General features: G+C 36.5%; 2 protein-coding genes across 2 annotated transcripts in view; one reads left to right on the forward strand and one right to left on the reverse strand.

Annotated features, from left to right (window-relative positions):
* Positions 1-11039, forward strand: part of polr3a (polymerase (RNA) III (DNA directed) polypeptide A) — a 44052-nt gene extending 33013 nt beyond the window's left edge. Inside the window, exons 23-31 of the mRNA XM_039650698.2 lie at positions 605-687; positions 854-1024; positions 2774-2867; positions 5480-5572; positions 6550-6714; positions 7622-7786; positions 8431-8562; positions 8640-8772; positions 10491-11039. Coding sequence (XP_039506632.2) covers positions 605-687; positions 854-1024; positions 2774-2867; positions 5480-5572; positions 6550-6714; positions 7622-7786; positions 8431-8562; positions 8640-8772; positions 10491-10639 — 1185 coding nt within the window. The 3' untranslated portion in view covers positions 10640-11039. The remainder of the gene's footprint in view (positions 1-604; positions 688-853; positions 1025-2773; positions 2868-5479; positions 5573-6549; positions 6715-7621; positions 7787-8430; positions 8563-8639; positions 8773-10490) is intronic.
* Positions 11040-13696: 2657 nt separating this feature from the next.
* On the reverse strand, positions 13697-27809 carry qrfprb (pyroglutamylated RFamide peptide receptor b). The gene is made up of 6 exons (XM_039650712.2): positions 27444-27809; positions 23020-23178; positions 20009-20070; positions 18574-18809; positions 17366-17463; positions 13697-15382 (listed from the first exon to the last, which is right to left on the reverse strand). Exons 1-6 carry the CDS (start codon positions 27805-27807, stop codon positions 14979-14981), a joined length of 1323 nt encoding a protein of 440 aa, XP_039506646.1. The 5' UTR covers positions 27808-27809; the 3' UTR covers positions 13697-14978.
* Positions 27810-27886: the final 77 nt, after the last annotated feature.

Below are 27886 nucleotides of genomic sequence, written 5' to 3' on the forward strand. Positions count from 1 at the left end.
AGTGAGAGTGAGCGAGAGAGTGAGTGAGTGAGAGAGAGCGAGAGAGTGTGAGAGCGAGAGAGTGAGCGAGTGTGACAGAGTGAGAGTGTGAGAGCGAGAGAGTGTGACTGAGAGTGTGAGAGAGCGAGCGAGTGAGTGAGTGAAAGAGACAGTGAGTGCAACAGAGTGAGTGAGAGCGAGTGAGTGTGACTGAGAGTGAGTGAGTGTGAGAGAGCGAGCGAGTGAGTGAGTGAAAGAGTGAGTGAGTGAGAGCGAGAGAGTGTGACAGAGCGAGCGAGTGAGTGAGTGAGTGCGAGAGAGTGAGTGAGAGTGTAAGCGAGCGATTGAGTGAGTGAGTGAGAGTGAGCGAGAGAGTGAGTGAGAGCGAGAGAGTGTGACTGAGAGTGAGTGAGTGTGAGAGCGAGCGAGTGAGTGAGTGAAAGAGTGAGTGCAACTGAGTGAGTGAGAGCAAGAGAGTGAGTGTGAGAGCGAGCGAGTGTAACTGAGAGTGAGTGAGTGAGAGCGAGAGAGTGTGAGAGAGTGAGTGAGAGCAAGAGGGTGTGACTGAGAGTGAGTGAGAGTGAAGGTGTGAGTGTCTGACGGCCTGTTTTCTGATCCATTACAGCCTAAAGTTCTGTACCAGTTGGACAGGATCACTCCGACCCAGCTGGAGAAGTTTCTGGAAACCTGCAGAGACAAATATATGAGGTAACACACACAGCGGTACACAGTTTCTGATGAGAGCTTGCTCTATGGTGCTCAAATATAAATTAAAAAAATAATCAATATGCTAAAAAAAAAAACAGACAGAGAAGGCGTCACTAGCTTTTAAATGTGTTCTATAAATGAATAAGTTGAGGTGTGTGTTGCTCAGGGCCCAGATGGAGCCGGGCTCTGCCGTCGGAGCGCTGTGTGCCCAGAGCATCGGGGAGCCCGGCACTCAGATGACCCTCAAGACCTTTCACTTCGCCGGGGTCGCCTCCATGAACATCACTCTGGGAGTGCCGAGGATCAAAGAGATCATCAATGCGTCCAAGAACATCAGGTGACACATGTGATCTTTTAAAATTATTTTAAAAAGTGCTAGATTATTACTTGTATTTATAATAATATTTTACTGTATGAATATATAATTTATATATAAATAAATCATTGTTTATATTTTTTAATTATGTTTATATATAAATTGAATTGTTTTCCAGGCCTGTAATACATTTTTGTAGCATTTTTATTGTAGTTTTTTATTTTTTTTTATTTCTTTATTTAAAAATTATTATTTGTAATATTTATAACTCCCAGGACTGGAAAAGTCATAATTGTATATTGAATATTTTCTTTATTTTTTTATAATCCCAAATAACCATTTTTACATTATTTATAATTATATTTATTATAGGGCTGTGCAAAAATTAATTGCGATTAATCGCATCCAAAATAAAAGTCTGTGTTTACATAATATTTTTGTGTGTGCTTTATATAATTATTTTGTATATATAAATACACACACATGCACGTATATATTTAAGAAAATGTGTTATTCATATATAAAATATTTATATTTATACAATATAGATTATGTTTTTTATAAATATATACAGAATTTAAGCGCAAATAATTCTTAAATATATACATGCATGCATAGGTATTTATATATACAAAATAATTATATACAGCACACACAAATATATTATGTAAACACAGACTTTTATTTTGGATGCGATTAATCGCAATTAACTTTTGCACAGCCCTAATTTATTAATAAATTATAATTTATATTTATGCTTATATCCCCATCTCTAAAATAATTTATCTATTTTCTTTTACAATTAAAACCTCAAGATTCTTTGACACACCTATATTCCACCTAAATACTAAAGTACATGAACATTAGGGTTGGGTATCGAGGATCGAGTATCGATTGGAACCGAGACTAACTTTTCGTTTTTCCCGGAATCGTTCAAAAGTTCAAATTTCGATTCCTAGTTTCGATATTTACAGTCCGCCGAGCGGAAGAAGAAACCGCTGAACAACACCAACGAAGAAGCGTCTACCGGAAGTGTTGGCATAACCGCGCGAGTCGAACATGAGTAGCTTACGTCGGCGGTCCAAAGTGCGGCTTCACTTTTCTAAAAATAACAAAATCTCGGCAAAATGCTAAATTTGTGACAAAAAAAGTATTTTTACAGAAGGAGTATTTCCTTCAGAAAGACCGTTGGTTAGCAAGGTTAGCTAAACTTTTTTGACCCCGCCTCTTAAAAGAATCGGAATCGAGAATCGTTAGGAACCGGAATCGAAACAAGGAATCGGAATCGGAATCAGAATCGTTCAAATTCAAACGATACCCAACCGTAATGAACATGGTAATCATTCTGAATAATCCAGTGCTGTGGTATTACCATCTAACTCCCACAGTATTTTAAGAGCCCAGATGATAAACCATAACTGGACCTCACACACCGTCAGAGAACAATCCTGAAATAACCTTCACAAAATAGTGACTAGACTGTGGAAAAGACATCGATTCATGAGTCTGATCTCGACCCCTGGAGGAGGAAAACACGTGTCAATCAGAGGAGAAGCCTGTGTGTGTGTGTGTGTGTGTGTGTGTGTGTGTGTGTGATTGCTGCTGTTCAGTTTTGATAAGTGGCTGCGGTAGTTCTTCTTAGGACGAGTGTGTGTGTGAGAGAGAGAGTGTGTATGTGAACAAGTCTCTCTGTCTCAGTGTGTCTGTGCTAACGAGTCTCCCTGCGTCTTCGTGTGTGTGTGTGTGCTAACGAGTCTCTCTGTGTCTCAGTACGCCCATCATAAGTGCCAGCCTGGACTGTGATGACGATGCAGACTTCGCTCGGCTGGTGAAGGGTCGCATTGAGAAGACTCTGCTGGGAGAGGTACGCGTGTGTGACGTCTGCTAAGCAACATTTCTCTTGCTTCCAGCTGGGTATCATTTTCATTCATTTCATTCGATTATTAATACCGATACCATGACTTCAAAATCAGTTCCTGAACGATACTTTTTCCGACGCCAATTTTATGAACAGATAGTGCTATAGCGGAGGCTGTAACATTAATGTGAAGAGGAGGAAAACTCAACCGTGAATGCAGCCATCCTAAAAGGAGTAGTTCACTTTTGAAAAAACTTTTGCTGATAATTTACTCGCCCCGTGTCATCCAAGATGTCCATATCTTTCTTTCTTCAGTCGAAAAGAAATGAAGGTTTTTGATGAAAACATTCCAGGATTTTTCTCCATATAATGGACTTCAATGGGGTCCAAACGGTTCAAGGTCCAAAAGACAGTTAATTACACTTTCAGATGCAGCTTCAAACGACACCAGACGATGAATAAGGGTCTTATCATGCGAAACGAGCGGTTATTTCAAAACTTATTCCAAAAATGTAACTTTTCTGTGGACAAATGCCAGCCTTGCTCTATTCTGTGAGGCGCGTTTGTAACGTCACGTAATACGTAATTACGTTCAAAAGGTCACGGCCGACGTAGCCGGAAGTACAGAATCAAAATCGTCCGACATCGTTGTTTTACCTTTTAATTCCTTTTTTTGTAAACGGCGTTTGAGTTCGTTTGCACGTTCAACCTATGCGTTCAACTTGTAAACACTGACTCTGTACTTCCGGCTACGTCGCCCGTGACCTTTTGAACGTAATTACGTATTACGTGACGTTACAAACGCGCCTCACAGAATAGAGCAAGGCTAGCATTTGTCCTTAGAAAAGTTACATTTTTGGAATAAGTTTTGAAATATCCGCTCGTTTCGCATGATAAGACCCTTATTCATCGTCCGGTGTCGTTTAAAAACATTTGAAGCTGCACTGAAACTCATTTGAACCTTGGACCGTTTGGACCCCATTGAAGTCCATTATACGGAGAAAATCCTGGAATGTTTTCATCAAAAATTTCTTTTCGACTGAGGAAAGAAAAACATGGACATCATGGATGACATGGGGGTGAGTAAATTATCAGCAAAAGTAAACTAATCCTTTAACTAAAAATGCCTAGATATAAGCGCTTTGGCAGAGCTGCATTTTTTTTTTTTTTTTTCCCAGTTGAAAGTGCCTCCTCACTTTCAACCTTTAAAAATCAGCTCAAAACACACCTCTTCACTGAGGCCTTTGGGCTCTTGCCTCCTTCTTAATTCCCCCTTCCCATTCTCATGTCCTTTGTTAAGCGTCCTTGGGTACTTTGAAAGGCGCTATATAAATTAAAGTTATTATTATTATTATACTTATTATGATACGGGATCTCCCCGAAAGTGTTCCTAGCATCTCATTTCACAAATAGTTTGTTTCTGTGTTGATTCTGTAATAAAATGTCAATACAGTTTTAAATGATTTTGTTCTTTTATTATGCTTGCTTGTTGTCGTTTGTTGATGTTGTATAAACAGAATGAGACGGTTGGTTGGTGTGGTATTAGCCCCGCCCCTCCTCCACTGTGATTGAACGCGACAGTGACAGTGATGAGCGCTGCGTACATTCTTCAACTCTCGGCGACCGGTAAAAACACACCGCGTGAAATAGTCGCTCAGCGCCTCGTTACGCTTAAACTATTGGAAAAATAAAAACGCTTTGGTGGACACAGGGCCTAAGGATAAGCACACGTTACAGGATATATACTTTAATGTCAATTTTCCCCATTTTAATTCTTCTGATTCCACGTTTTTTTTTTTTTCTGTTAACATTTTTTTTTGATAGTTCAATTAAATTGTATTAATAAAAAAGCATGTGTAATTAATTACATTATTTGTTTTTCATATTCCACTTTATTTTTTACCCCGTTCTATGAAATTTCTATTTTATTGTCTATGATTCCATTTTCAATGGTTTAATCAAAAACATATCTAATTAGTTAAATTCATAAAAACATCTTAATTTATTAATTTGTATATAATAATAGGGTCTTTATTTTTTATGACAAACAAGTCCTTCACAACAAAATTGTAACACGTTAGAAAATTAGTTTTAATAATAATTTTATTATTATTAATACTAGTATTACATTTAAGATGATAATAAAAAAAAAAGAAGTATACATTTTAATAATAATTGTATTATTATTTGTACTAGTATTACATCTAAGATGTGCATTAAATTGTAGAAGAGTGATATATTTCTATCGTTATTCCTTAAAAGTTAAACCACGCTTTTATTTTGACGGGTTGCCGTGTAGCCCTTCTGTGATGTGATGACGTTTCTCTCAAATGAAATGTTGTCAAAGTGAGAATAAGGACTATTTAAATATGAATCCTTGTCAGACGTCGACGAGATTAACCCCTCGGGTGTCGAAATTTGGTACCGAACGACGCGACGTTTTTTGATACTCGCTGGAATCGAGGTGATTCGGTCAGTGCCATCAATCCCAGAATGCCTTGCAAAAAGCTCAATTTTATAAATATGTATTTTTGTTCGTTCACACAGGAGCCTGTGTGTTTGTGTATCATTATGTTGTTGTTTTCAGCCGAATCAGCGAGTTTGATTGTTTCTGTCAGATCTCCGAGTACATCGAGGAGGTGTTCCTGCCGGATGATTGTTTTATCCTGGTGAAACTGTCGCTAGAGAGGATTCGTCTTCTGAGGCTGGAGGTAACGGCACATTTGATCATAACTAGCTGTTAGCATCAGTGTTTTTATGCTAATTCAAAAGTGATTTACATGGAATAAATTAAAATAATCAAAAGAAATAAGAATAATCCAAACAGTTTAGAATAAAAAGTGAAAAGTAAATATAGTCAGACGGTTCAGTAAATGCACAGCTAAACAGAAGTGTTTTGAGTCTGGGTTTGAATGTGACTGAATCTGGTTTATATTGATAGTTCATATGGATGCTGTAAAATTCTGTATTAAAGGTTGGGTATGTGATTTTCTTTTTTGCCCATTTTTTTCTAAATCACTTGAAATCCTATTCCTGACCCACTTACTAGAGCCCGACCGATAAAGGATTTTGAAGGCCGATACAAATATTAAAATTCGATCTATCGGCCGATATTTTATTCATTTCTTTGAAACTGGACATGATAGTCACAAATTTTGTCATTATTATTTGAGTTTAGAGAACTGATGGGGATGTTCTTTTAATTGTTATTCAAGCAATGACCAACTCAACGAGTGTTGCCAACAGGAACGGTGTAGAGCGCCCTCTGGTGGACAAACTATACAACTCCAACACTCATGACATGGTTCAAGCGTCCGTTTTTATTTTTATTTTTAAATATTCATTTATCAGCCATTATAACTGTCGATACCGATAGTTTGGAAAATGCCTAATATCGGTCTGGCGATATATCGGTCTGGCTCTACCACTTACAGCCACTGGGTTAGAAACACTGAAATGAAATTTAAGCAATTTAATCATCTGTGGAACTCAAACTCCAGCCAATCATTTCTTTATTTAACTTCAACATTAACTTTATTGTAGAGCTGCTGTACTTTAATTTCCTGTTATCACTGTAAAGCTGCGTTGAAACAATCAATATTGTTAAAAGCGCTTTATAAATGAAGATGACTTGTCATTATTTCACTATGATGATCAGGTTTATAGTCGTGGTGTTTGTTGTGTCCAGGTGAACGCAGAGACCGTACGCTACTCCATCTGCACGTCGAAGCTGCGCGTGAAGCCGGGAGACATCGCGGTTCACGGAGAGGCCGTGGTGTGTGTGTCTCCCAGAGAGAACAGCAAGAGCTCCATGTACTACGTCCTGCAGTCGCTCAAACAGGAGCTTCCCAAGGTCAGCCGCTGATACGCTGACATCACAGAGTGATCATGTGATGGAGTTCAATTAGCCAATGAGATTCTGGCTCTTTCAATTATGATTGCAACCTGGAGACACAAACTTAAACAGTATATAGAGTAAAGACAAAATGCTAGCTTTTATTTGCTCATATTTATTAGTAGTGCTCAATAAAATATAAAGATATAATATTGTGTGTGTGTGTATATATATATATTAGGGCTGTGCAAAAATTAATTGCGATTAATCGCATCCAAAATAAAAGTCTGTGTTTACATAATATATTTGTGTGTGCTGTATATAATTATTTTGTATATATAAATACACACACATGCATGTATATATTTAAGAAAATGCGTTATTCATATATAAAATATTTATATTTGTATAATATGGATTATGTATTTATATATATATACAGAATTTAAGCGCAAATAATTCTTAAATATATACATGCATACATAGGTATTTATATATACAAAATAATTATATACAGCACACACAAATATATTATGTAAACACAGACTTTTATTTTGGATGCGATTAATCGCAATTAATTTTTGCACAGCCCTAATATATATATATATATATATATATATAATATGCAGACATTCATATAAGCTTATTGTAAACTAAATCTAATTTGTTAATTGAATTGAAGTTGAAATGCTAAAAAATATGAATATTAAATGTAAAAACCCGAACTTTTAAAATGTAATATTATTACTGAAACAAATAAAAATGACAAAAGCGCATAGAATTAAAATGCAACTTTAAATTATAAAAGCTAATATTATACTTGGCTTACTATTATTATTATACTCGCATCTAACACAAAGGTTTTTAAATATATTGTGTGTGTGTGTGTGTGTGTGTGTGTGTGTGTGTGTGTGTGTGTGTGTAGGTGGTGGTCCAGGGCATCCCTCAAGTGTCGCGTGCCGTGATCCACATTGACGAGCAGAGCGGGATAAAGAAGTTCAAACTGCTGGTGGAGGGAGACAATCTCAGGGCTGTCATGGCAACACACGGCGTCAACGGCAACCGAACAACATCCAACAACACGTATGAGGTACCGGTCCCGGTCCAGGCGGACTCTTTGGGGAAGATTACTCATTTTATTAACGTTTCATGCGCCGATTGCTTTTTAAACCTCAGTTTTTACATATAAAATGATAATCGGTCTTTACATAAATATTTTTTAGGGCTCTAAAAAAACTTAATTTTTTCCCTAATTTTTCCAAAATTGATTTTCGATTTATTGTTTTAAATTTTAATAATCGTAAATTCATAATGTAACAATTTTATAACTTATTAAATTTATATTTTCATTAAAATAGAATTCATTTATTTAAAATGTATCATCAATTTTTCATATTTATTATCAATTATTAATGAAGGCATAAAACTGTAAAAATGAAAAAAAAAATTGGCACAACATAGAAAAACCACTAAGAGACACTCCTTAAAACAATTAAGTTTTCATCATTTTATAATCATTTCTTGTAGAAGTACATTCTGCTGTGCAATATTAATATTTTATCTTTCTATCATAATTAAAACGAACTTTTATTTTGAAGTGTTGTCGTGAAGTTTCACGAAGTGAAATTGTGAAACATTGAGAGACGCTAGTCCATATCATACATAACTACAAGCTAACTTGTGATTTGGGGCCTTATATCTGTCTGAGTGTGTGTGTGTGTGTGTGTTGATCAGGTGGAGAAGACGATAGGCATCGAGGCAGCGAGATCCACCATCATTAATGAGATCCAGTACACCATGGTGAACCACGGGATGAGCATCGACCGCCGGCACGTCATGCTGCTCGCGGACCTCATGTCCTATAAGGTGAGCTTCTGAAGCGGCACGCGTGATGGTGATGATGTAATGGTGATGATGTTGAATATGATGTTTCTGGGTCTCAGGGAGAGATTCTGGGCATCACTCGCTTCGGTCTGGCGAAGATGAAGGAGAGCGTCCTCATGCTGGCGTCCTTCGAGAAGACGGCCGATCATCTGTTCGATGCTGCGTACTTCGGCCAAAAGGACTCGGTCTGCGGTGAGTGATGAGCACGGATAACCTGTGTGTGGATGTGTGTGTGACCCTGGATCACGAAACCAGTCTCGAGTCGCACGGGTGCATCTGTGGCAATAGCCAACAACTAGGGCTGGGTATCGTAACAAAATGTTCGATACCGATACCTTGACTTCGATACCGGTACCTGAACACGATACCTTTTTTGATACCAATTTTATGTAACCAGTTTTATTAATATAATATTACCTACATTTTTATTTTATTTTTCAGTTCCAATTTTGGGTAAAATATGGACAAACCCAGCCTCTTGTTTACATTTTTTAAAAATTAATTACATTTTTTTAAAAATTTTATTAAATCTTTTTTACATTTTAATTACATTTTGTAAACATTTTAATAATTAAAAAAAATAAAAATAATTAAATTTAAAAAAAAATTTAATTAACTTTTTAACCCAATGGCTGGGTTTGTCCATTTTTAGGATGTTAATTAGGAATTAAAGAAGTTTTTCAATCAATCTTTCTTTCAAATCCATCTTTCTTTCTAACTAATCCTATCTTTCTTTCTAACTAATCTTTTTTCTATCTATCTATTTATCTGTCTATCTGTCTGTCTTTCTCTACGTTTCTTTTTTGTACTTCTTTATTTCTCTACCTCTGTCTCTGATCATTGATAGATAGATAGATAGATAGATAGATAGATAGATAGATAGATAGATAGATAGATAGATAGATAGATAGATAGATAGATAGCTTATTTTTGTTAGGCTATACATTATTTATTTGTCATGTTTAGTATTTACAGTTGTAGATTATCATTTCTTGATTGTTTGCTGATTGTTATGCTTTTTGTATTTTGTCATATTAATTAGCATTCACAATTGCAGGTTGTTAACACCACACTGTGCGAGTCAAAATTATCCATTTTTCTTTTATGCCAAAGTCATTAGGATAATAAGTAAAGATCATGTTCCATTTCCTAATGCAAATATATTTAAAAAATAACTTTTGTAGTGGATGCAGCAAATGCACAACTTTAAAGGAGATTTTGGATATTTTTACACCCTCAGATCTTCAATGGTTGTATCTCAGCCAAATATGGTCCTATCCTAACACGCAATACATCAATGTAAAGCTTATTTATTCAGCTTTCAGGTGGTGCATGAATCTCAATTTTAAAAATGTGACCCTTGTGACTGGTTTTCTGGTCCAGGGTCGCAGTGTGTGTGTTATATTTTATTTATAAAGAAAGAATAAATGAGAAAATAAGAGTGCAAATAAGGTCCTAAAACAGGCTTAATTCTTATCACAATGGGCCAGTAGTTCAAAACATTTAATCTGGGTTTGGAAATCCCATTTTTTCCTATCCAGGATCAGGTAATCCGTCATACTTTTATGCCGGTTTTTCAAAGCAACATTGGACTGGATCACCAAAGTTTTACTACATTTTCTTCCTGAAATCCACCTTGAAATCCTACCCCCTGTTGGGATCAGGATAATCCTGTTTTTTTGGATCAAAGTTGTCCAAATCCCACTGACAAGTTTTGAACAACACAAACTGAAGGTTTGATCCAGATTAAAACTAGGATTGGATTCCTTGATCTAATCTGATTTGAACAACTTATTTTCAAGATTTGATCCAATCCGATAACCAAAATCCGAACAACTGGCCCCATAATTTGAGGTGGAAAAAGATGACTTAATATTTGGGTCAGAATATTTATTATGTCGGTTCTGCAGGTGTGTCCGAGTGCATTATAATGGGCATCCCCATGAATATCGGCACTGGACTCTTTAAACTCCTGCACAGCGCCACGAAGGAGCCCAGTCCCCCCCGCCGGCCACTGCTCTTCGACAGTCCTGACTTCCACATCCCCCTGGTCCAGTGACATCACGTCTCTCACACCACTGTGTGCCTCGCCAGACCCGTCTTCCCCATTCCACACGCTTTCAGGGATTATGATGATGATTCAGTGACTGAATCGCCTTCAAGACTGAGATTATTGATGTTTTTTATTATATTGAGGATAATAGACTTATGTTGATCTCCGCAAACATTCGGCCCTGTTGTTATTCTCATTTAAGATTATGTTCTTTACTGCTTGTTAGACTGAGATCAGATTAAATAAGGCACTTGTGTTCAGAAAAAAAGATTGAGTAAAGATTAATCTATTATACTAAATGTAATTAATGCGTTAAAGTGTGCAGTTTTTGTTTTTGCATGGTTGACGTCCATGTGTCTTGTAAATATGTATCAGGTGTGAATAAAATGTACATTACGACAACAAACAGGAGTTTCACTTGATTTATTTTTTTGTGTATTATTAAAAGTTCACATCTGTCAGATCATGATGTTTGAGAGTGTGAACACACACACACACATGCTGTTTGACATCAGGATTCATCGCACACGCATCGAGGGAAGGTTTGCTATGGAAGCGTATTGCATTCACTTGAGGAAACAAAATCTACTTTGTTTTTCTGAATTAACGAGTTAATTATGTCAGAATTACGAGATCATTTTTCACAATTTTTTTTGCACTTTTTCTGAGTTAACGAGTTAATTATCTCGGAATTATGAGAATTTTTCATGGAATTTTTTTTTTGCACTTTTTCTGAGTTAACGAGTTAAATATCTCGTAATTACTAGAATTTTTCATGGAATTTTTTTTTTGCACTTTTTCTGAGTTAACGAGTTAAATATCTCGGAATTACTAGAATTTTTCATGGAATTTTTTTTTTGCTGTTTTTCTGAATTAACGAGTTAATTATCTGAGAATTACGAGAATTTTTCATGCAATTTTTTTGTTTTGCTGTTTTTCTGAATTAACGAGTTAATTATCTCGGAATTACGAGAATCTTTCATGGAATTTTTTTTTTTTGCTGTTTTTCTGAGTTAACGAGTTAATTATCTCGGAATTATGAGAATATTTCATGGAATTTTTTTTTGTGCTGTTTTTCTGAATTAACGAGTTAATTATCTCGGAATTACGAGAATTTTTCATGGACATTTTTTTTGCTGTTTTTCTGAGTTAACGAGTTAATTATCTCGGAATTATGAGAATATTTCATGGAATTTTTTTTTGTGCTGTTTTTCTGAGTTAACGATTTAATTATCTCGGAATTATGAGAATCTTTCATGGAATTTTTTTTTTGTGCTGTTTTTCTGAATTAACGAGTTAATTATCTCGGAATTACGAGAATTTTTCATGGACATTTTTTTTGCTGTTTTTCTGAATTAACGAGTTAATTATCTCGGAATTATGAGAATTTTTCATGGAATTTTTTTTTTGTGCTGTTTTTCTGAATTAACGAGTTAATTATCTCGGAATTACGAGAATTTTTCATGGACATTTTTTTTTTTTGCTGTTTTTCTGAATTAACAATTTAATTATCTGAGAATTACGAGAATTTTTCATGGAAATTTGTTTTTGCTGTTTTTCTGAATTAACGAGTTAATTATCTCAGAATTACCAGAATTTTTCATGGAAATTTGTTTTTGCTGTTTTTATGAATTAACGAGTTAATTATCTCAGAATTACCAGAATTTTTCATGACAAAAATTTTGCTCTGTTTTTCTGAATCAACGAGTTAATTATCTCAGAATCACGAGATAGTTTTTCATGGAATTTTTTTGCTGTTTTTCTGAATTAACGAGTTAATTACCTCAGAATTACGAGAATTTTTCATGGAAAAAAATTTTGCTCAGTTTTTCTGAATTAACGAGTTAATTATCTCACAATTACGAGATAGTGTTTCATGGAAAAAAGTTTTTGCTCTGTTTTTGAGATTATCAAGTCATCAATTCAGAAAAACAGAGCAAACAATTTTTTCCATGAAAAAATATCTTGTAATTCTGAGATAATTAACTCAGTTATAATTAACACAATATGCTTCCGTAGTTTGCAGATGTGATCCGCTCAAAACGGATCTCATGTTCTTTCCATCAGAGAATTTACATGTCGTTAAAATGCATCTGTAATGGAGCATTAATCTATTACGGATGTTCTGGGAAAACCGAGTCGCACCTTTTTAACAAACACATTCCAGCCTGTCCATGTTTCCAACACGTTAGCACATCGTCATTAGCGTGAATCATTTAACAGTCCCAGATGTTCATCACAAACGCTTCCGAAAGAATAAAATGAAAGCATTTCTTTATAATATCTGAGCAAAGTGAATTTATAAAGTACAGACTTTAAAGATCAGAGCTGCCAATGGAGTATTTACAGTGTTGTTACCCCATTTCACTGAGTTTCACTACACTTTACTTGAAGCCATTATATGGGTATTTTTAATGCATTATGAATTGCAATGCACTGTATTGTATGATTTTGCATAAATAGGCTCGTCTATTAATTCTTGCACTTTTAGAAAGTGTAATGCATTAAAACACGAAAACCAATTTCAGAAATAATCTGCAAACATTATAATGCATTTAAACCTTTTTTTAAAATTTGCAGTGCATTAGTGTACATTATAAATACCATTATAATGCATTATACATAAAGAGAAATTAATATTCTGTCATTACCCTCATGTCTATATATATATATATATATATTTGGGCTGTGCAAAAATTAATTGCGATTAATCTCTCATAAAAGTCTGTGTTTACATAATATATTTGTGTGTGCTGTATATAATTATTTTGTATATATAAATACCTATGCATGCATGTATATATTTAAGAATTATTTGCGCTTAAATTTTGTATATATAAATAAATACATAATCTATATTATATAAATATAAATATTTTATATTTGAATAACACATTTTCTTAACTATATACATGCATGCATAGGTATTTATATATACAAAATAATTATATACAGCACACACAAATATATTATGTAAACAGACTTTTATTTTGGATGCGATTAATCGCAATTAATTTTTGCAGTCCTAATATATATATATATATATAGAATTAAATACTTTTGTGTTCTTCTGAAAAACTTTGTTTACTTACAAAAAAGAAATTCTGTGTTTCGAGGTTCAGTTAACAAACTAAAATGATTAAAAAAAAAATTTGTTACTTAATCACATATATGTTAATAAATCAATAGCCATTTTTCCACCCCCTTTTTTATGGATATTTTGGGATATCACATCAAAATGTGCATTAATTCTAGAAATGCATATAAAATAACGCACACTTAATTTAGTATTCATGCACATAAATTACAGTATGATGGAAACACATTTACCGAATAAATTCATCAATGTGCATCTTTGGGGAAATTCGGCACCAGTTCATCAGGAAGTGATGATTTTGTTCTCTATGAATTAAACACAAATGTTTAATGCAAGTTAAATTCTCATCGTTGGATGGGAACATGGCTATTGATACTATGATACTAAAACAACACTGCGTTCCCCGAGAATGCACTGAAATATTGTTTAGTATTTCCCCATCACCATGTCCTTTTAGGTCCTGTGCTTCTGTTAGTATTGCAGTTTGACGTGCGTTCAATGTGAACTGTTGTTTTATGAAGCAAAAGATCTTCAAAAATTCCTACTGAAAAATAGCTTTTGGGTTTGAAAGGACATGATGAGGAGTAAATACTGAGAGGATGCTGGTTTTTTTACTTCATAATAATTCCTGATAATTTACTCGCCCCCACTTCATCCAAGATGTCCACGTCTTTCTTTCTTCAGTCGAAAATTATTCGATTTTTGAGGAAAACATTCCAGGATTTTCTCCATATAATGGACTTCAATGGGGTCCAAACGGTTTCCCTTTAGCTTTAAAGTCTCGACACGATCCCAGCCGAGGAATAAGAGTCTTATTTAACGATAAGTTTGGTCATTTTCGAGAAATAATAAACATTTATATACTTTTTAACCACTAATCTTGCACTAGCTGTGATGCATAATCATGTAACGTTAATTAAAACCGTTGGACCCCATTGAAGGTCACTATATGGAGGAAAATCCTCAAAAACTTTAATTTCGTTTCAACTGAAGAAAGAATAAGTTGGATGACGTGGGGGTGAGTAAATTATCAGGGAATTTTAATTCTGAAGTGAACTACTCCTTTAAGTGAGGTCAGTCAGTTGTGCTGCATGCTAACTAGCGCTAGCGCTCGGGCGTCTTTTTCCCTGTCTGCGTCTCCCATCGTGGATTTGAAATCCCGAACTCATCCGACTGACAGCAGTGTTGAGATTATCTCAAAGGCTGGTTTTTCTTGCCAAGACCACCTCGATGTCTGAGATCCTCTGTTTATGTGACGCAGGAGCTGCTCGACGGCAGCTGGGATGTAGCGGTTTGGCCTCTCTGCTCCGCGAACGCTGTGGAGATCTCCAGATCTGCGTTTGAAGAGGTCAACACTCGGTTCTGGTGCGTTTGCAGGGCTCCTGTGTTCCCGCTGGTGGTGTTGCTGCTGAAGGCCTCCGTTTTGAGGTGTTTGGAGAAGTGCACGCTGAGATTGGGCCGCTCTACAGCGCCGCCCTGGTGGCCGGGACGCCTCAGGTAAGAGGACAGCGTGGAGACGCAGCTCTTCTTGAAGTTCTCGTTCATGAAGGCGTAGACGATGGGGTTGTTGAAGGAGTTGGAGAAGCCGATGGCCTGGACCACAGCGATGATCATGTTCACCGTGACCTCGTCGTAGTTCTTCTCCAGGTCGTCTGAATGGAGAACGCACAGGTATTTTTAATTCACATTTATTTGTATAGAGCGCTTTACACAGTACACATCGTTTCAAAGCAGCTTTACAGAGTCCACGTTACAATTTACAGTGATCTGTTATCAGAGGAAACTAAGTTATGCGTTTCAGAAATGTATATAAATCACAGATAGTGGAAAAACGTATTAATTTAAACAATGTAATTTAAGGCAGTTCGTGAATATTTAAACTTGTTGCTCAGTTTGTAAAATCTGGGTGTTTACAGTAACATCAGACGCTTATAGACTTTAAAAGCCTCGTGTTTGATCAGATGTTTATTACTTGCTCTGTAAAGTCGCCCTAATTGTTGCTTTAAGGTGGATTTAAGAAATTAAAACAGTCATAAATATTCGTATTGTAATTTTATGGTTGTAATGTAAAATAAAATTATGTTTGCTAATATTATATTATGTTTTCAAAAGTTTTTTTATTTTACTTATTCTGTTTTGTCACTATTTGCTATTGATGTTTTATTGCTAAACATATGCACTATATTATTTTTTACTCATCCTGTCTTTTAATATTGAATGTATGTTTGAATAAATCCGTTTTGTGACGGCCACCATTTAAATCTCAATATATAAAAACGAGTAGAAATGGATTATACCGTTATTATAAAAACGTATGTAGTTTGCAGGCAGTGGCCAGTTATACTGTATAAATAGCAACTAGATTATATTTACACTGTATAATAGCATTGTTTTCTATGAAATAAGTGTAAATAGTAGTTAGATGCTATTTATTCTTATAGTTGCAGATATTATTCGCACCTCAGTGTTGTTCTACATTAAACGGTATGCAATAGTAACATTGTATTATTAAATGGATGAGCGATAAACACCCTTTTATTTTTTTTTTTCAATTGTCTTTTTATTGATTTTAACATTTTATTAACATAAAAGAGAGAAATAATAACAATAATAATAACAATAATAAGAAAGAAAAATAAATAAATAAATAACACAAAAAAATATTAAACACCCTATTATTAAACACGTTAAACACTTTATTTCCACTTTTAGAATATTTTCTTAAATTTTATTGAAAATAGTGCTTTTCCGATCTGCGTCTTTTGTCATTTTGTCGGGACCTAATTATCTTTTAATCGATTAATCGCATCCAAAATAAAAGTTTGTGTTTACGTAATATATGTGTGTGTGGTGTGTAATTATTTTGTATATATAAATACACACACACGCATGTATTTAAGAAATATTTGCATGTATATACTTTATATATATTTATACACAATTAATATTATGTATAAATATAAATATTTGATATATTAAGAACACATTTTTCTTAAATATATACATGCATGTGTTAGTATTTATATATATATATACAAAATAATTATACACACCACACACACATATATCATGTAAACACAAACTTTTATTTTGGATGCGATTAATCGTTGCCCATCCCTATTAAATAGACACTCCATCATTTATATGCAATATTCTACAAATCAATTATTTTTAACCTTTAATATTATAATGTTGTAAGAATTGTGGTTTCATGTATACTTTACAGCACTTAAGAGTTTTTTTTTTTAGGAAATTTGTCATTTACTGTACCTGATAGGCCCCAAATAAATAAATATTGAATCAAAATCGAATTCAATTGACAAATTTGTGCCATTACCCAGCCCTCATCTTAATAAATATCCTTTATATCGATATCTTAATGTCCTTTGAGTGCACCACAAGTTCAAACCACAAAAATGTTCCCCAGTGGGACGATGCAACTATTTATCCATAGAGCTTCACACTGTCAAAACCAGACAAAATGTGATAAACACTATTTGTAGATCCGAAAAAATGCCTGATCTGTAGTTATCCAGAACATATGTTCAGGGACATCTGAACTTATATTCCTGTAGTGTTGTTATGATCAAGTAGCGAGACGCATGCAATCAGAGACATGGACGTGACACACTCACTGTACTCGAACAGCATGTGCACGACGTGAAACGGCGCCCAGCAGACGGTGAACAGCAGCACGATAGTGATCATCATTTTGACGGCACGTTTCTTCTTCCTGTTTGAACAGCAGAAAAGGGAAAGTTACTGTAGAAGATATAATGCATAACAATGTGCATTATGAATATGAATTATGCATAAAGGCTTCAAGTAAAGTGTTTCCATATTCAGAAAAACAAGCTTGATTTGATTTTAAAGGGATACTTTAAAATATTTTCAAATTACCACCCTCATATCCAGTGTTGGGTGTAACTAATTACTAAGTACTAAGTTACTGTAATTTAATTACTTTTCCTTGAAAATGTAAAGTAAGGGATTACTCTTCATTTATCTGTAATTTAATTATAGTTACTTCTGATGTAATTGAGGTAAATACTGTGTATGGATCAATCCGATCTCACAGCGATTCGTATGCATGTGTCCAAATATTACGACCGCACTCGAAATGAAATGTTGATATGTTTTATCTTACCTCAAGTGCATCCAAGATGTAGATGTCTTTGTTTCCACAGTATTTTCAATTTTGATATTTTTTAGGTCTGTCAGTCATATAATGGAGGTCTATGGTCACCACCTCAAAGAGCATGCTCAGAGAAGTCCAGATTAAACATGATTTAATGACTCGTGAATGTAAGTACACACTGATGGCCTAAGACACGAAACGAGCGGTTTGTGTGAGAAAACCAACAGTATTTATATCGTTTTCCCTGTTGTGATCACAGCCACGTCCAAGTGATCTGAGGGCGCGGGCGCTTTGTGGCTGTGGTCACGAGATAAAACGACATAAATACTGTTGGTTTTCTCACACAAACCGCTCGTTTCGTGTCTTAGGCCATCAGTGTGTACTTACATTTACGAGTCATTAAATCATGTTTAATCTGGATTTCTCTGTGCTGCTCTTTGAGGTGGTGACCATAGACCTCCATTATATGACTGACTGAATTGAAAATACTGTGGAAACAAAGACACCTACATCTTGGATGCCCTTGAGGTAAGCTAAAACATATCAACAATTAATTTTTAAGTGAACTATCCCTTTAAATACACATTCATCTTTCCAGAGGTGAAGTATAATGCTATTGGGTAAAATGAGTTGTTTGCCTCATATTATGGAAGTAAAACAGTTATATGAAAGCGCTGTATAAATGTTGATTGTTTCTCAGTGTACCTGGTGATTTTGTTGATCTCTCTGTGGTTCATGGTGCTGAGGACGGAGGAGTCCCCCACACGCTTGCGGATCCAGAGCTGGACGCCGATGCGACTGTAGAGGAAGAGCATGGCAGCGAGCGGCAGCAGGAACAGCGCCACCATCATGAAGGTGGTGTAAACCTGACGGTGCACCAGCGAGTGCCAGCGCTCATGACAGCACACGTGATGGTGGTCGTACAAGAAGTCATACTTCACCTGAGGAACACAGATAAGAGAGGAAACCTAATTCGTATTCATACAAAGCATGCATGACTTTTAAAAGAGCTGGAGGCTATTTATTTTAGAGTAGCATGCATGAGATCGTCCGTGTCGTCTTGGCCAATCCGAAGTGCTCTCTGAATGTCAATCTTTGTAAACGTTTAGATATTTTGCGAGTGTGTGTGTTTGAGGCATGTAAACAGTGTGGTGAAAAAACGCACCGAAAAATCAATTGCAAACCACAAAAGGTTTAACTTCAGAAACTTAAAATCTGGAATTTGCTCATTTTCTGCGTCTTTATCATGCAATTGTTGTAATGCTGCTCTTAGACTTCTGTTATGATGCTATATGAAACTTTTTCATAAAAAAAAAAAACAGTTGAAGAGTTCAGATGCAAAAGCCTCTAAATGCCATTTGAAATTTTCTTCTTTAATGATGATTTTTATCAAGCTTGTATATTTAAGTTCAGTAATTTCACTTAAATGACAATGATAATTACCTATTAATTGTTATTTAAGTGAAATTACTGAACTTAAATATACAAGTTTGATAAAAATCATCATTAAAGAAGAAATTTTCAAATGGCATTTAGAGGCTTTTGCATCTGAACTCTTCATTTGCACATCAGCCTACAGCTTTGAAGGACACAAGGGTGAGTAATAACTTTTGTCATTAATTATGCCTTGTAATGCACTGTATGATCTCATGAATAATGGTAACCAAAGTTATAATACATTATAAAACTCATTGTGGAAAGTATAATGCATTAAAAATCTGCAAATATTTGAATTATTTATGAAAATAATGCATTAAAACATGCTTTATGAATGCTTATATAATGCATTATGCATAAAGGCTTTGATTAAAGTGTTACAAGCTTATTTTGCTGAACATTATGGCAAGGAAACATAATGCTCTTGGGTAAAATGCATTGCATGTTCCCAAAGTTATGTCAGTAAATAAAAGCCATTTTGAAGGTTAAGCAAGTTATTTGCATTGCTTTTCTGTTTCATTTGTAACAGAAGGAACATGTTGACAGTGAATGCAAATACATTCATGAATAACGCTTGACCCCGATAAATGAACCGCACTCGACTCGAATCTATTTTCACGTGTGTCAAAGCAATTAACCTTGTGCTTGTTAAATGTTCTCAGTTAGCAGTGATTAACTAGCAGTGATTTTATCAGTCACTCACCTCCAAGTGCTGCACAAACAGCATCGGCGATCCCACCATGACAGCGGCGATCCACACCAGCCCTGCATATAAACCTGGATATTAATGGACTCTCACCACGAGCCCGTCACGTTAATGAAGAACAGCTGCATAAACCCAACCTAGCAGAGCAAAAGCCCTCGAGGGGACCGCACATATTTGCGCATGCAAATGAAAAGCTAGTTTTCATTTCCCAACAGGGAGAAATATTACGTTTTTTTAACGGCGTTTTATTTATATGCTGTTATTTTCTCCATTGGGGAATTGCTTTTTAATGATAACAGGCCTACTGTGAGTTAGTTATTATTCTTTCATCTTTAACAATAGAATTCCTGGTGAAAAACTACATAACCCATGATTCTGCGAAGAAAATCTCTTTATTAGATTCGCAATGCTTCATGACATTGTAGTTCTTTCTTTCTGTGTATTTTTTTTTAACCTTCATAATATATTTGTCGTTTAAAGCCCTTTGTAGCTGCACTGAAACTCTCATTTGGACCCCATTGAAGTCCATTATATGGAGAAAAATCCTGGAATGTTTTCATCAAAAACCTTCATTTCTTTTCCACTGAAGAAAGAAAGATGAGGACCTCTTGGATGACATGGGGGTGAGTAAATTATCAGCAAAAGATTTTTTTTAAAAGTGAACTACTCCTTTAAATCGTAACTTTAAGTCCACACCATAGACTGGTCCACAATAGAGTTTAGGGACTATTAGCTAGTTGTTTATTTTATTGCGTTGCACCATTTGTTCATTAGTTCAAACGGTCGTAAAGTAATGCATAGTCGTATAATATGACGTTTAGCCTCGATGAACCAATAGCAGCCTTCAACGTGAGCAGAAGTTGTGTTGATATGCCGTGAATTTCAGTTTATCCTTCATTATAACTTTTGCCTCACGTTACTAATAGAGCCAGACCGATATTATCGGCCGATATTAGGCATTTTTCATAATATCGGTATCGGCAGTTATAATGGCCGATAAATTAATATTTAAAAAATAAAATAAAAACGGACGAAACAGGCTTTAATCATCTCTCTTTGGCCTGTTATATTGAAAATGTATGTTTTACAATTTGCAGTACGACGTTATCCATTGCTAAATTATGGCTCATCATAGACTAGCGAACCACAAAGCTAGCTAACGCCACTATCATCAGTGGAAGACCGCTAACGTTAATGAGCTTGGAAACCACACTGAACTATTTCTGCCTAAATAAAGTAATGATTACTGTATTTATAACTCGCATATCTCTAGTTACAGTCCCTGCATTGTAAAATGTAAGTTATACTTGCGAGGAGTGAACATTTAGACATGGAGAAAAAGTATCAAACGTACACTCTAAAAAATGCTGGGTTGTTTTAACCCAACTTTGGGTCAAATATGGACTAACCCAGCCATTGGGTTAAATTTTTACATTACATTTTTAACCCAACATTTCGGGTTTGTCCATATTTGACCCAAAATTGGGTTAAAACAACCCAGCATTTTTTAGAGTGTATCAGTTAGCTTTTCTTTTACACACGTGTGTGAAATCCAACAATATTTAATACAAAAAAAATATCGGACCGATATATCGGATTTTAAAACCCAAAAATATTTGTATCGGTATCGGCCTTTAAAATCCTTTATCGGTCGGGATCTAGTTACTAACGATAAATTAATATTATAACGACAGGTGCAGCCGAGTGTTTTTCCTCCTCTGACTGGAAACGTGTCACATGGCTTCTCATATTTATCGTGTTTCCGTCGTTAGTTTTATTCAACAAAGATTACAACCTAGTAACCTAGCAACCCCTCCCCCTTCAACTTCAGAAGCCAAAATACTTCCACACATCAGCTTTTACCGCGGAGGGTGTTTGGATCTCGCGCGGCATCGCGTCTGTTATGTGCACGCCACAAACGGCCCGGCCACTGGACTTCCGCGCTTCAGACTTTCGTCTTCCGCTTTCGGACAATATTACGTTATTATTTGATTTGATTTATTGGTTTATTTAAAAGGGGACAGTGCAATTTCATAAAACGCATGAACAAACATGGTTAAAAAAGCCAGAATTAGCCAAAAGGCTATTTTTCATCTGTAGTCCCCTGGCCATGATGTAAAAAAAGCATTACAATACATACAAGAAAATACATTTATAAGTAAATTGACAATATAAATAACAATATGAGATAACGACAATAATAACATTTACAAAAAGGCTTTAAATATATGAAACAGCTCTTGGTTCCAAATTTTCACGTTTTTTGTAAAGGCCTTGTAAGTATTGAGCTGTCTAATCTCCTCAGGTATCGTATTCCATTCGACATTATAAATATATATATATAAAAAAATTTTTTTTTTTGGGGGGGGGGGGGGGGGTCAATTTTTTGACATTTGTGAATCGATTCAGGATCAACCACATCGCGATGCATCGAAGAATCGATTTTTTTTTTCCCCACCCTCAACTAGTGCTTACACTTCGTCCTACGGTGACGTTAAATGACGATTTATACGAAACTGAGAGAGTGTTGCACGACCATTCCATTTCTAACTATGGAAATCTTAATGGGCGGAGTGTCCCTTTAAATAACAATTAAAAACACTTTTGGAATTGAGAAGTGGGTAATCTATTTAGCACATTTTTTTGCACATTTAGTGGAATACTTCTTTTGGTAATTTCAGAACAGTCCACAGACCTCCAAATATAAACCCTCACATTAGAAAGCACAGCGGTTTGTGGAAATAATGATGTTCTCCAGTCTCTAGAAATCCTGACACACTGCAGTGGCTGATGGGATTTACATCACACTGATCCACTGCACTTGTTAGAGACAAACTCGTGAGCTGCCTGCTGATGTGATGTAAAATAAGCTTTTTTTGAGTTGCACTGTAACACCAGGAATGTGTGTTAAGAGCGTAGGTGGAGTCAGATCAGATTTTTGGGGCTTTTGGGGCAGGTTTATTTGAATAAGAAAGTAATCAGCCGAGTGTGTGGGCGTTTGACCTTACCTAACATTCTGTAGGCTCGTTTTGGCGTGTACTGCCTCTTCATTTTGAGCGGATAGACGATGCCCTGGTACCTCTCGACGGCGATGCAGGTCATGGTGAGGATGCCGATTACGATGGCAGTGGTTTGCACAAAAGGAACGGTCTTGCATACTAGGACACCTGCACACACACACAAACACACACTGTGAAAGGCTGAAGCACAATTTATAGAAGTGTTCACAGATAGCTGATATTTTTAATACAATTTATGGATGGTTAAAGCACTTAAAGTCCATTTCACGGGTTCAGATGTGAGTCTCGACACGATCTCAGCCGAGGAATCAGTCTCTTATTTAACTCTTACTCCTCGCCTCGCCTGGGATCGTGTGGGCACTTTAAAGCTGCAGTGAAACCGTTTGGACCCCATTGAAGTCACTATATGGAAGAAAATCCTGGAATGTTTTCCTCAAAAACCTTCATTTCTTTTCAACTAAAGAAAGAAAGACATGAACATTTTGAATGACGTGGGAGTGAGTAAATTGTCTCATCCTTTAACTCTGTCTGTCTCTAAAATCCCTAAAGAAATGTAAACATGTTTATTCTGAATGTTTGCAGCTGCAACATGACAAAGTGATTCACTGCGCAGAGAAACGTGACATGATGTTCAGCGAGTGAGGAGCGCAAAACACTGAAGTGTTGAGGATTAAAGGTGCGTCACACTGGACCTTGTGCTCCATTCAATTCCATTCAGCTCCATTTAACTGCATTCCCCTACTTTCAACTCCATTTAACTCCATTCGCCTCCATTCAACTCTATTAACCCCCATTCCCCTCCATTCAACTCCATTCAACTCCATTCAACTCCATTCACCACCATTCACCTCCATTCAGCTCCATTTAACTCCATTCACCTCCATTCAGCTCCATTCACCTCCATTTACCTCCATTCACCTCTATTCCCCACCATTCAACTCTATTAACCCCCATTCCCCTCCATTCAGCTCCATTTAACTCCATTCACCTCCATTCACCTCCATTCCCCACCATTCAACTCTATTAACCCCCATTCCCCTCCATTCAACTCCATTCACCACCATTCACCTCCATTCACCACCATTCACCTCCATTCAGCTCCATTTAACTCCATTCCCCTCCATTCAACTCTATTAACCCACATTCCCGTCCATTCAACTCTATTCCCCTTCATTTAACTCTATTCACCTCCATTCTCCTCCATTCACCTCCATTCAACTCTATTAACCCCCATTCCCCTCCATTCAACTCTATTAACCCCCATTCCCCTCCAATCAACTCTATTAACCCCCATTCACCTCCATTCAACTCCATTCTCCTCCATTCAGCTCCATTTAACTCCATTCAACTCTATTAACCCCCATTCCCCTCCATTCAACTCCATTCACCTCCATTCACCTCCATTCAGCTCCATTCACCTCCATTCACCTCCATTCCCCACCATTCAACTCTATTAACCCCCATTCCCCTCCATTCAACTCTATTAACCCCCATTCCCCTCCAATCAACTCTATTAACCCCCATTCACCTCCATTCAACTCCATTCTCCTCCATTCAGCTCCATTTAACTCCATTCAACTCTATTAACCCCCATTCCCCTCCATTTAACTCCCTTCACCACCATTCACCTCCATTCACCTCCATTCACCTCCATTCAGCTCCATTTACCTCCATTCACCTCCATTCCCCACCATTCAACTCTATTAACCCCCATTCCCCTCCATTCAGCTCCATTTAACTCCATTCACCTCCATTCACCTCCATTCCCCTCCATTCAACTCCATTCACCACCATTCACCTCCATTCAGCTCCATTTAACTCCATTCCCCTACATTTAACTCCATTCCCCTCCATTCAACTCTATTAACCCCCATTCCCGTCCATTCAACTCTATTCCCCTTCATTTAACTCTATTCACCTCCATTCTCCTCCATTCACCTCCATTCAACTCTATTAACCCCTATTCCCCTCCATTCAACTCTATTAACCCCCATTCCCCTCCAATCAACTCTATTAACCCCCATTCACCTCCATTCAACTCCCTTTAACTCCATTCCCCTCCAGTCAACTCTATTCCCCTCCATTCACCTACATTCAACTCCCTTGAACTCAATTCCCCTCTATTTAACTCCATTTCCCTCCATTCACCTCCATTCAACTCCATTTAACTCCACTCAACTCCATTCATCTCCATTCACTTCCATTCACTTCCATTCAACTCAATTCACTTCCATTCAACTCCATTCACCTCCATTCTCCTCCATTCACCTCCATTCACTTCCATTCACCTCTATTAACCCCCATTCACCTCCATTCAACTCTATTCAACTCTATTAACCCCCATTCCCCTCCATTCAACTCTATTAACCCCCATTCCCCTCCAATCAACTCTATTAACCCCCATTCACCTCCATTCACCTCCATTCAACTCCCTTTAACTCCATTCCCCTCCATTCAACTCTATTCCCCTCCATTCACCTCCATTCAACTCCCTTGAACTCAATTCCCCTCTATTTAACTCCATTTCCCTCCATTCAACTCTATTCACCTCCATTCACCTCCATTCAACTCCATTTAACTCCACTCAACTCCATTCATCTCCATTCACTTCCATTCACCTCCATTCACTTCCATTCAACTCAATTCACTTCCATTCAACTCCATTCACCTCCATTCACCTCTATTAACCCCCATTCACCTCCATTCAACTCTATTAACCCCCATTCCCCTCCAATCAACTCTATTAACCCCCATTCACCTCCATTCAACTCCCTTTAACTCCATTCCCCTCCATTCAACTCTATTCCCCTCCATTCACCTCCATTCAACTCCCTTGAACTCAATTCCCCTCTATTTAACTCCATTTCCCTCCATTCAACTCTATTCACCTCCATTCACCTCCATTCAACTCCACTCAACTCCATTCATCTCCATTCACTTCCATTCAACTCCATTCACCTCCATTCACCTCCATTCTCCTCCATTCACCTCCATTCACTTCCATTCACCTCCATTCAACTCCACTCAACTCCATTCATCTCCATTCACACGTAAACTAATGCGGGAAAGTAGTTGTTGGCTACGGACAGGTGCGATGACCTTTGATCTCTTGGCTTATTAATCGCTGCATGATTGACAGTGTTATGAGAAAGTGGAGTAGATCAATAATAAATCACAAATGTGCAATATGTATTATTAACTACAGAAATGTAGCATGCACAAAGCCTGTGCCACTGTACACAGATCAAGTGAACTTCATTGTCTGCGCTCCCATTGGTTGTCACTGGATCGTTGCTTATTTGCATAAAGTTGTTAGGATGTGTATACGAGTTAAACAGTGTTTACATTTTAATGCAACGATGATAAAATAAATAAGAGAAGGTCATGTTTGTCTTTGCTCTCAGTTTCTCATATTCACACTGTAGATTCAGACCTGAAGCGTCTCTTTAATGAAACCCCACAGGAGAACTGGCTTTAGAAAACAGCAGCACGCACACAGAAACACTGACCGATGGGGGATATTCATAACTCACGCTATTTACATCCAATACCATCAAATACAGGTACTTTATAGGATACCATCGTGCACCACACACAAAAAACTGTATTATCATCATGGTGCTTTGTAAGAGACATCTTCTATTTACAGGACTGTTGAACATATAATATGTAAAAATTGGATAAATCTTTCACTTAAAAGAAAGAACCACAAAGATGCTGTTTTTTGTGTTGCTTACACCATAAAGTGTGTGTGTGTGTGTGTGTGTGTGTGTGTGCGTGCGTGCGTGTGATTCTCTGTGAGATTGTGAGAGTAAGAGTGTGTAAGATTTTTGAGCTTTAAGTTTTTAGGTTATAAACTTTACATGTAAAAATATATATATATATATATATATATATATATATATATATATACATTTAACTTTTCATGTTTCACATTTTAATCCCCTTTTTATATTCAGTACTTCGTTTTAAATGATCCTGCAGTGACAAATGATTTCATAAACATGCTAATATTCCATAACCTCTTAATTAACATAAGATAATAATAAATTATCTTTAAGGTGTTCAAATTTCAAACGTTTAAATTATTATAAAATATGACCTATATAATAACGTCTGATGTTTTGTAGTTCACGAATAACAAACGCAAACATTGAAATGGTTTTGTGCTGTTTTTATATGCGCCACCTGCTCCAATGCTGTTGTGACATGATTTTAACAAGTTATTCACTACAAGTTTTAATTATGAGCTCATAAACTGAACAACCACCAACATGAAATGTTGAAATGTTGTTCAGTTAAATGATGACTAGCATCACTTGTTAGACGATTTCTAGCATCGTCAATAGCCTCTTCATGTTGGATAATGAGTAATTAAAGTGATTAAATGGATTGTAAATGGTTTCTCTGACCTCCCAGCCACTCTGAGGAGATGTTTTGCAGGAGTGTGAACGGGACACAGAAGAAGGTGATGAGGAGATCACTGACCGCCAGCGAACAGATGAAGATGTTGGTCGCCGTTCGCATCGCGCGCTTACGCGCCACAATATAAACCACCAAACTGTTTCCAACCAGCGCCAGCACGAAAATAACCACGTACACGACCACAAATGTGGTCTTAGCTCCGGCTGGGAGTTCAGGGATGTAAACCAGCGGCTGGATGTCGTACGCATCGATGAATTCCTGCCGGGAAAGGTTGTAGTATCGCAGGAGTTCCTGGAGCGCCTCAGGAGTGATCTTCGTAGTGGCCGTCATCTCTGTGGAAGAAGAAGACATCTCGCTTTCTTGATTATATTATTCACATGCGAAGGGGAAAAGTACATCCAGATGTCAAGTGACGTTCAGTGAGCTGTAA

The sequence above is a fragment of the Pimephales promelas genome, chromosome 17 (genome assembly GCF_988280905.1).
Source record: "Pimephales promelas chromosome 17, fPimPro1.hap1.1, whole genome shotgun sequence".
NCBI classification, from domain to species: domain Eukaryota; kingdom Metazoa; phylum Chordata; class Actinopteri; order Cypriniformes; family Leuciscidae; genus Pimephales; species Pimephales promelas.

Coding starts and splice junctions, on each gene's coding strand:
- qrfprb (XM_039650712.2), bottom strand. CDS start 27,807: ATGTCTTCTTCTTCCACAGAGATGACGGCCACTACGAAGATCACTCCT. Junction 23,179..27,443: donor CTCCTCAGAGTGGCTGGGAG/GTCAGAGAAACC, acceptor GTGTGTGTGCAG/GTGTCCTAGTATGCAAGACC. Junction 18,810..20,008: donor TGTTTGTGCAGCACTTGGAG/GTGAGTGACTGA, acceptor TGTGTTCCTCAG/GTGAAGTATGACTTCTTGTA.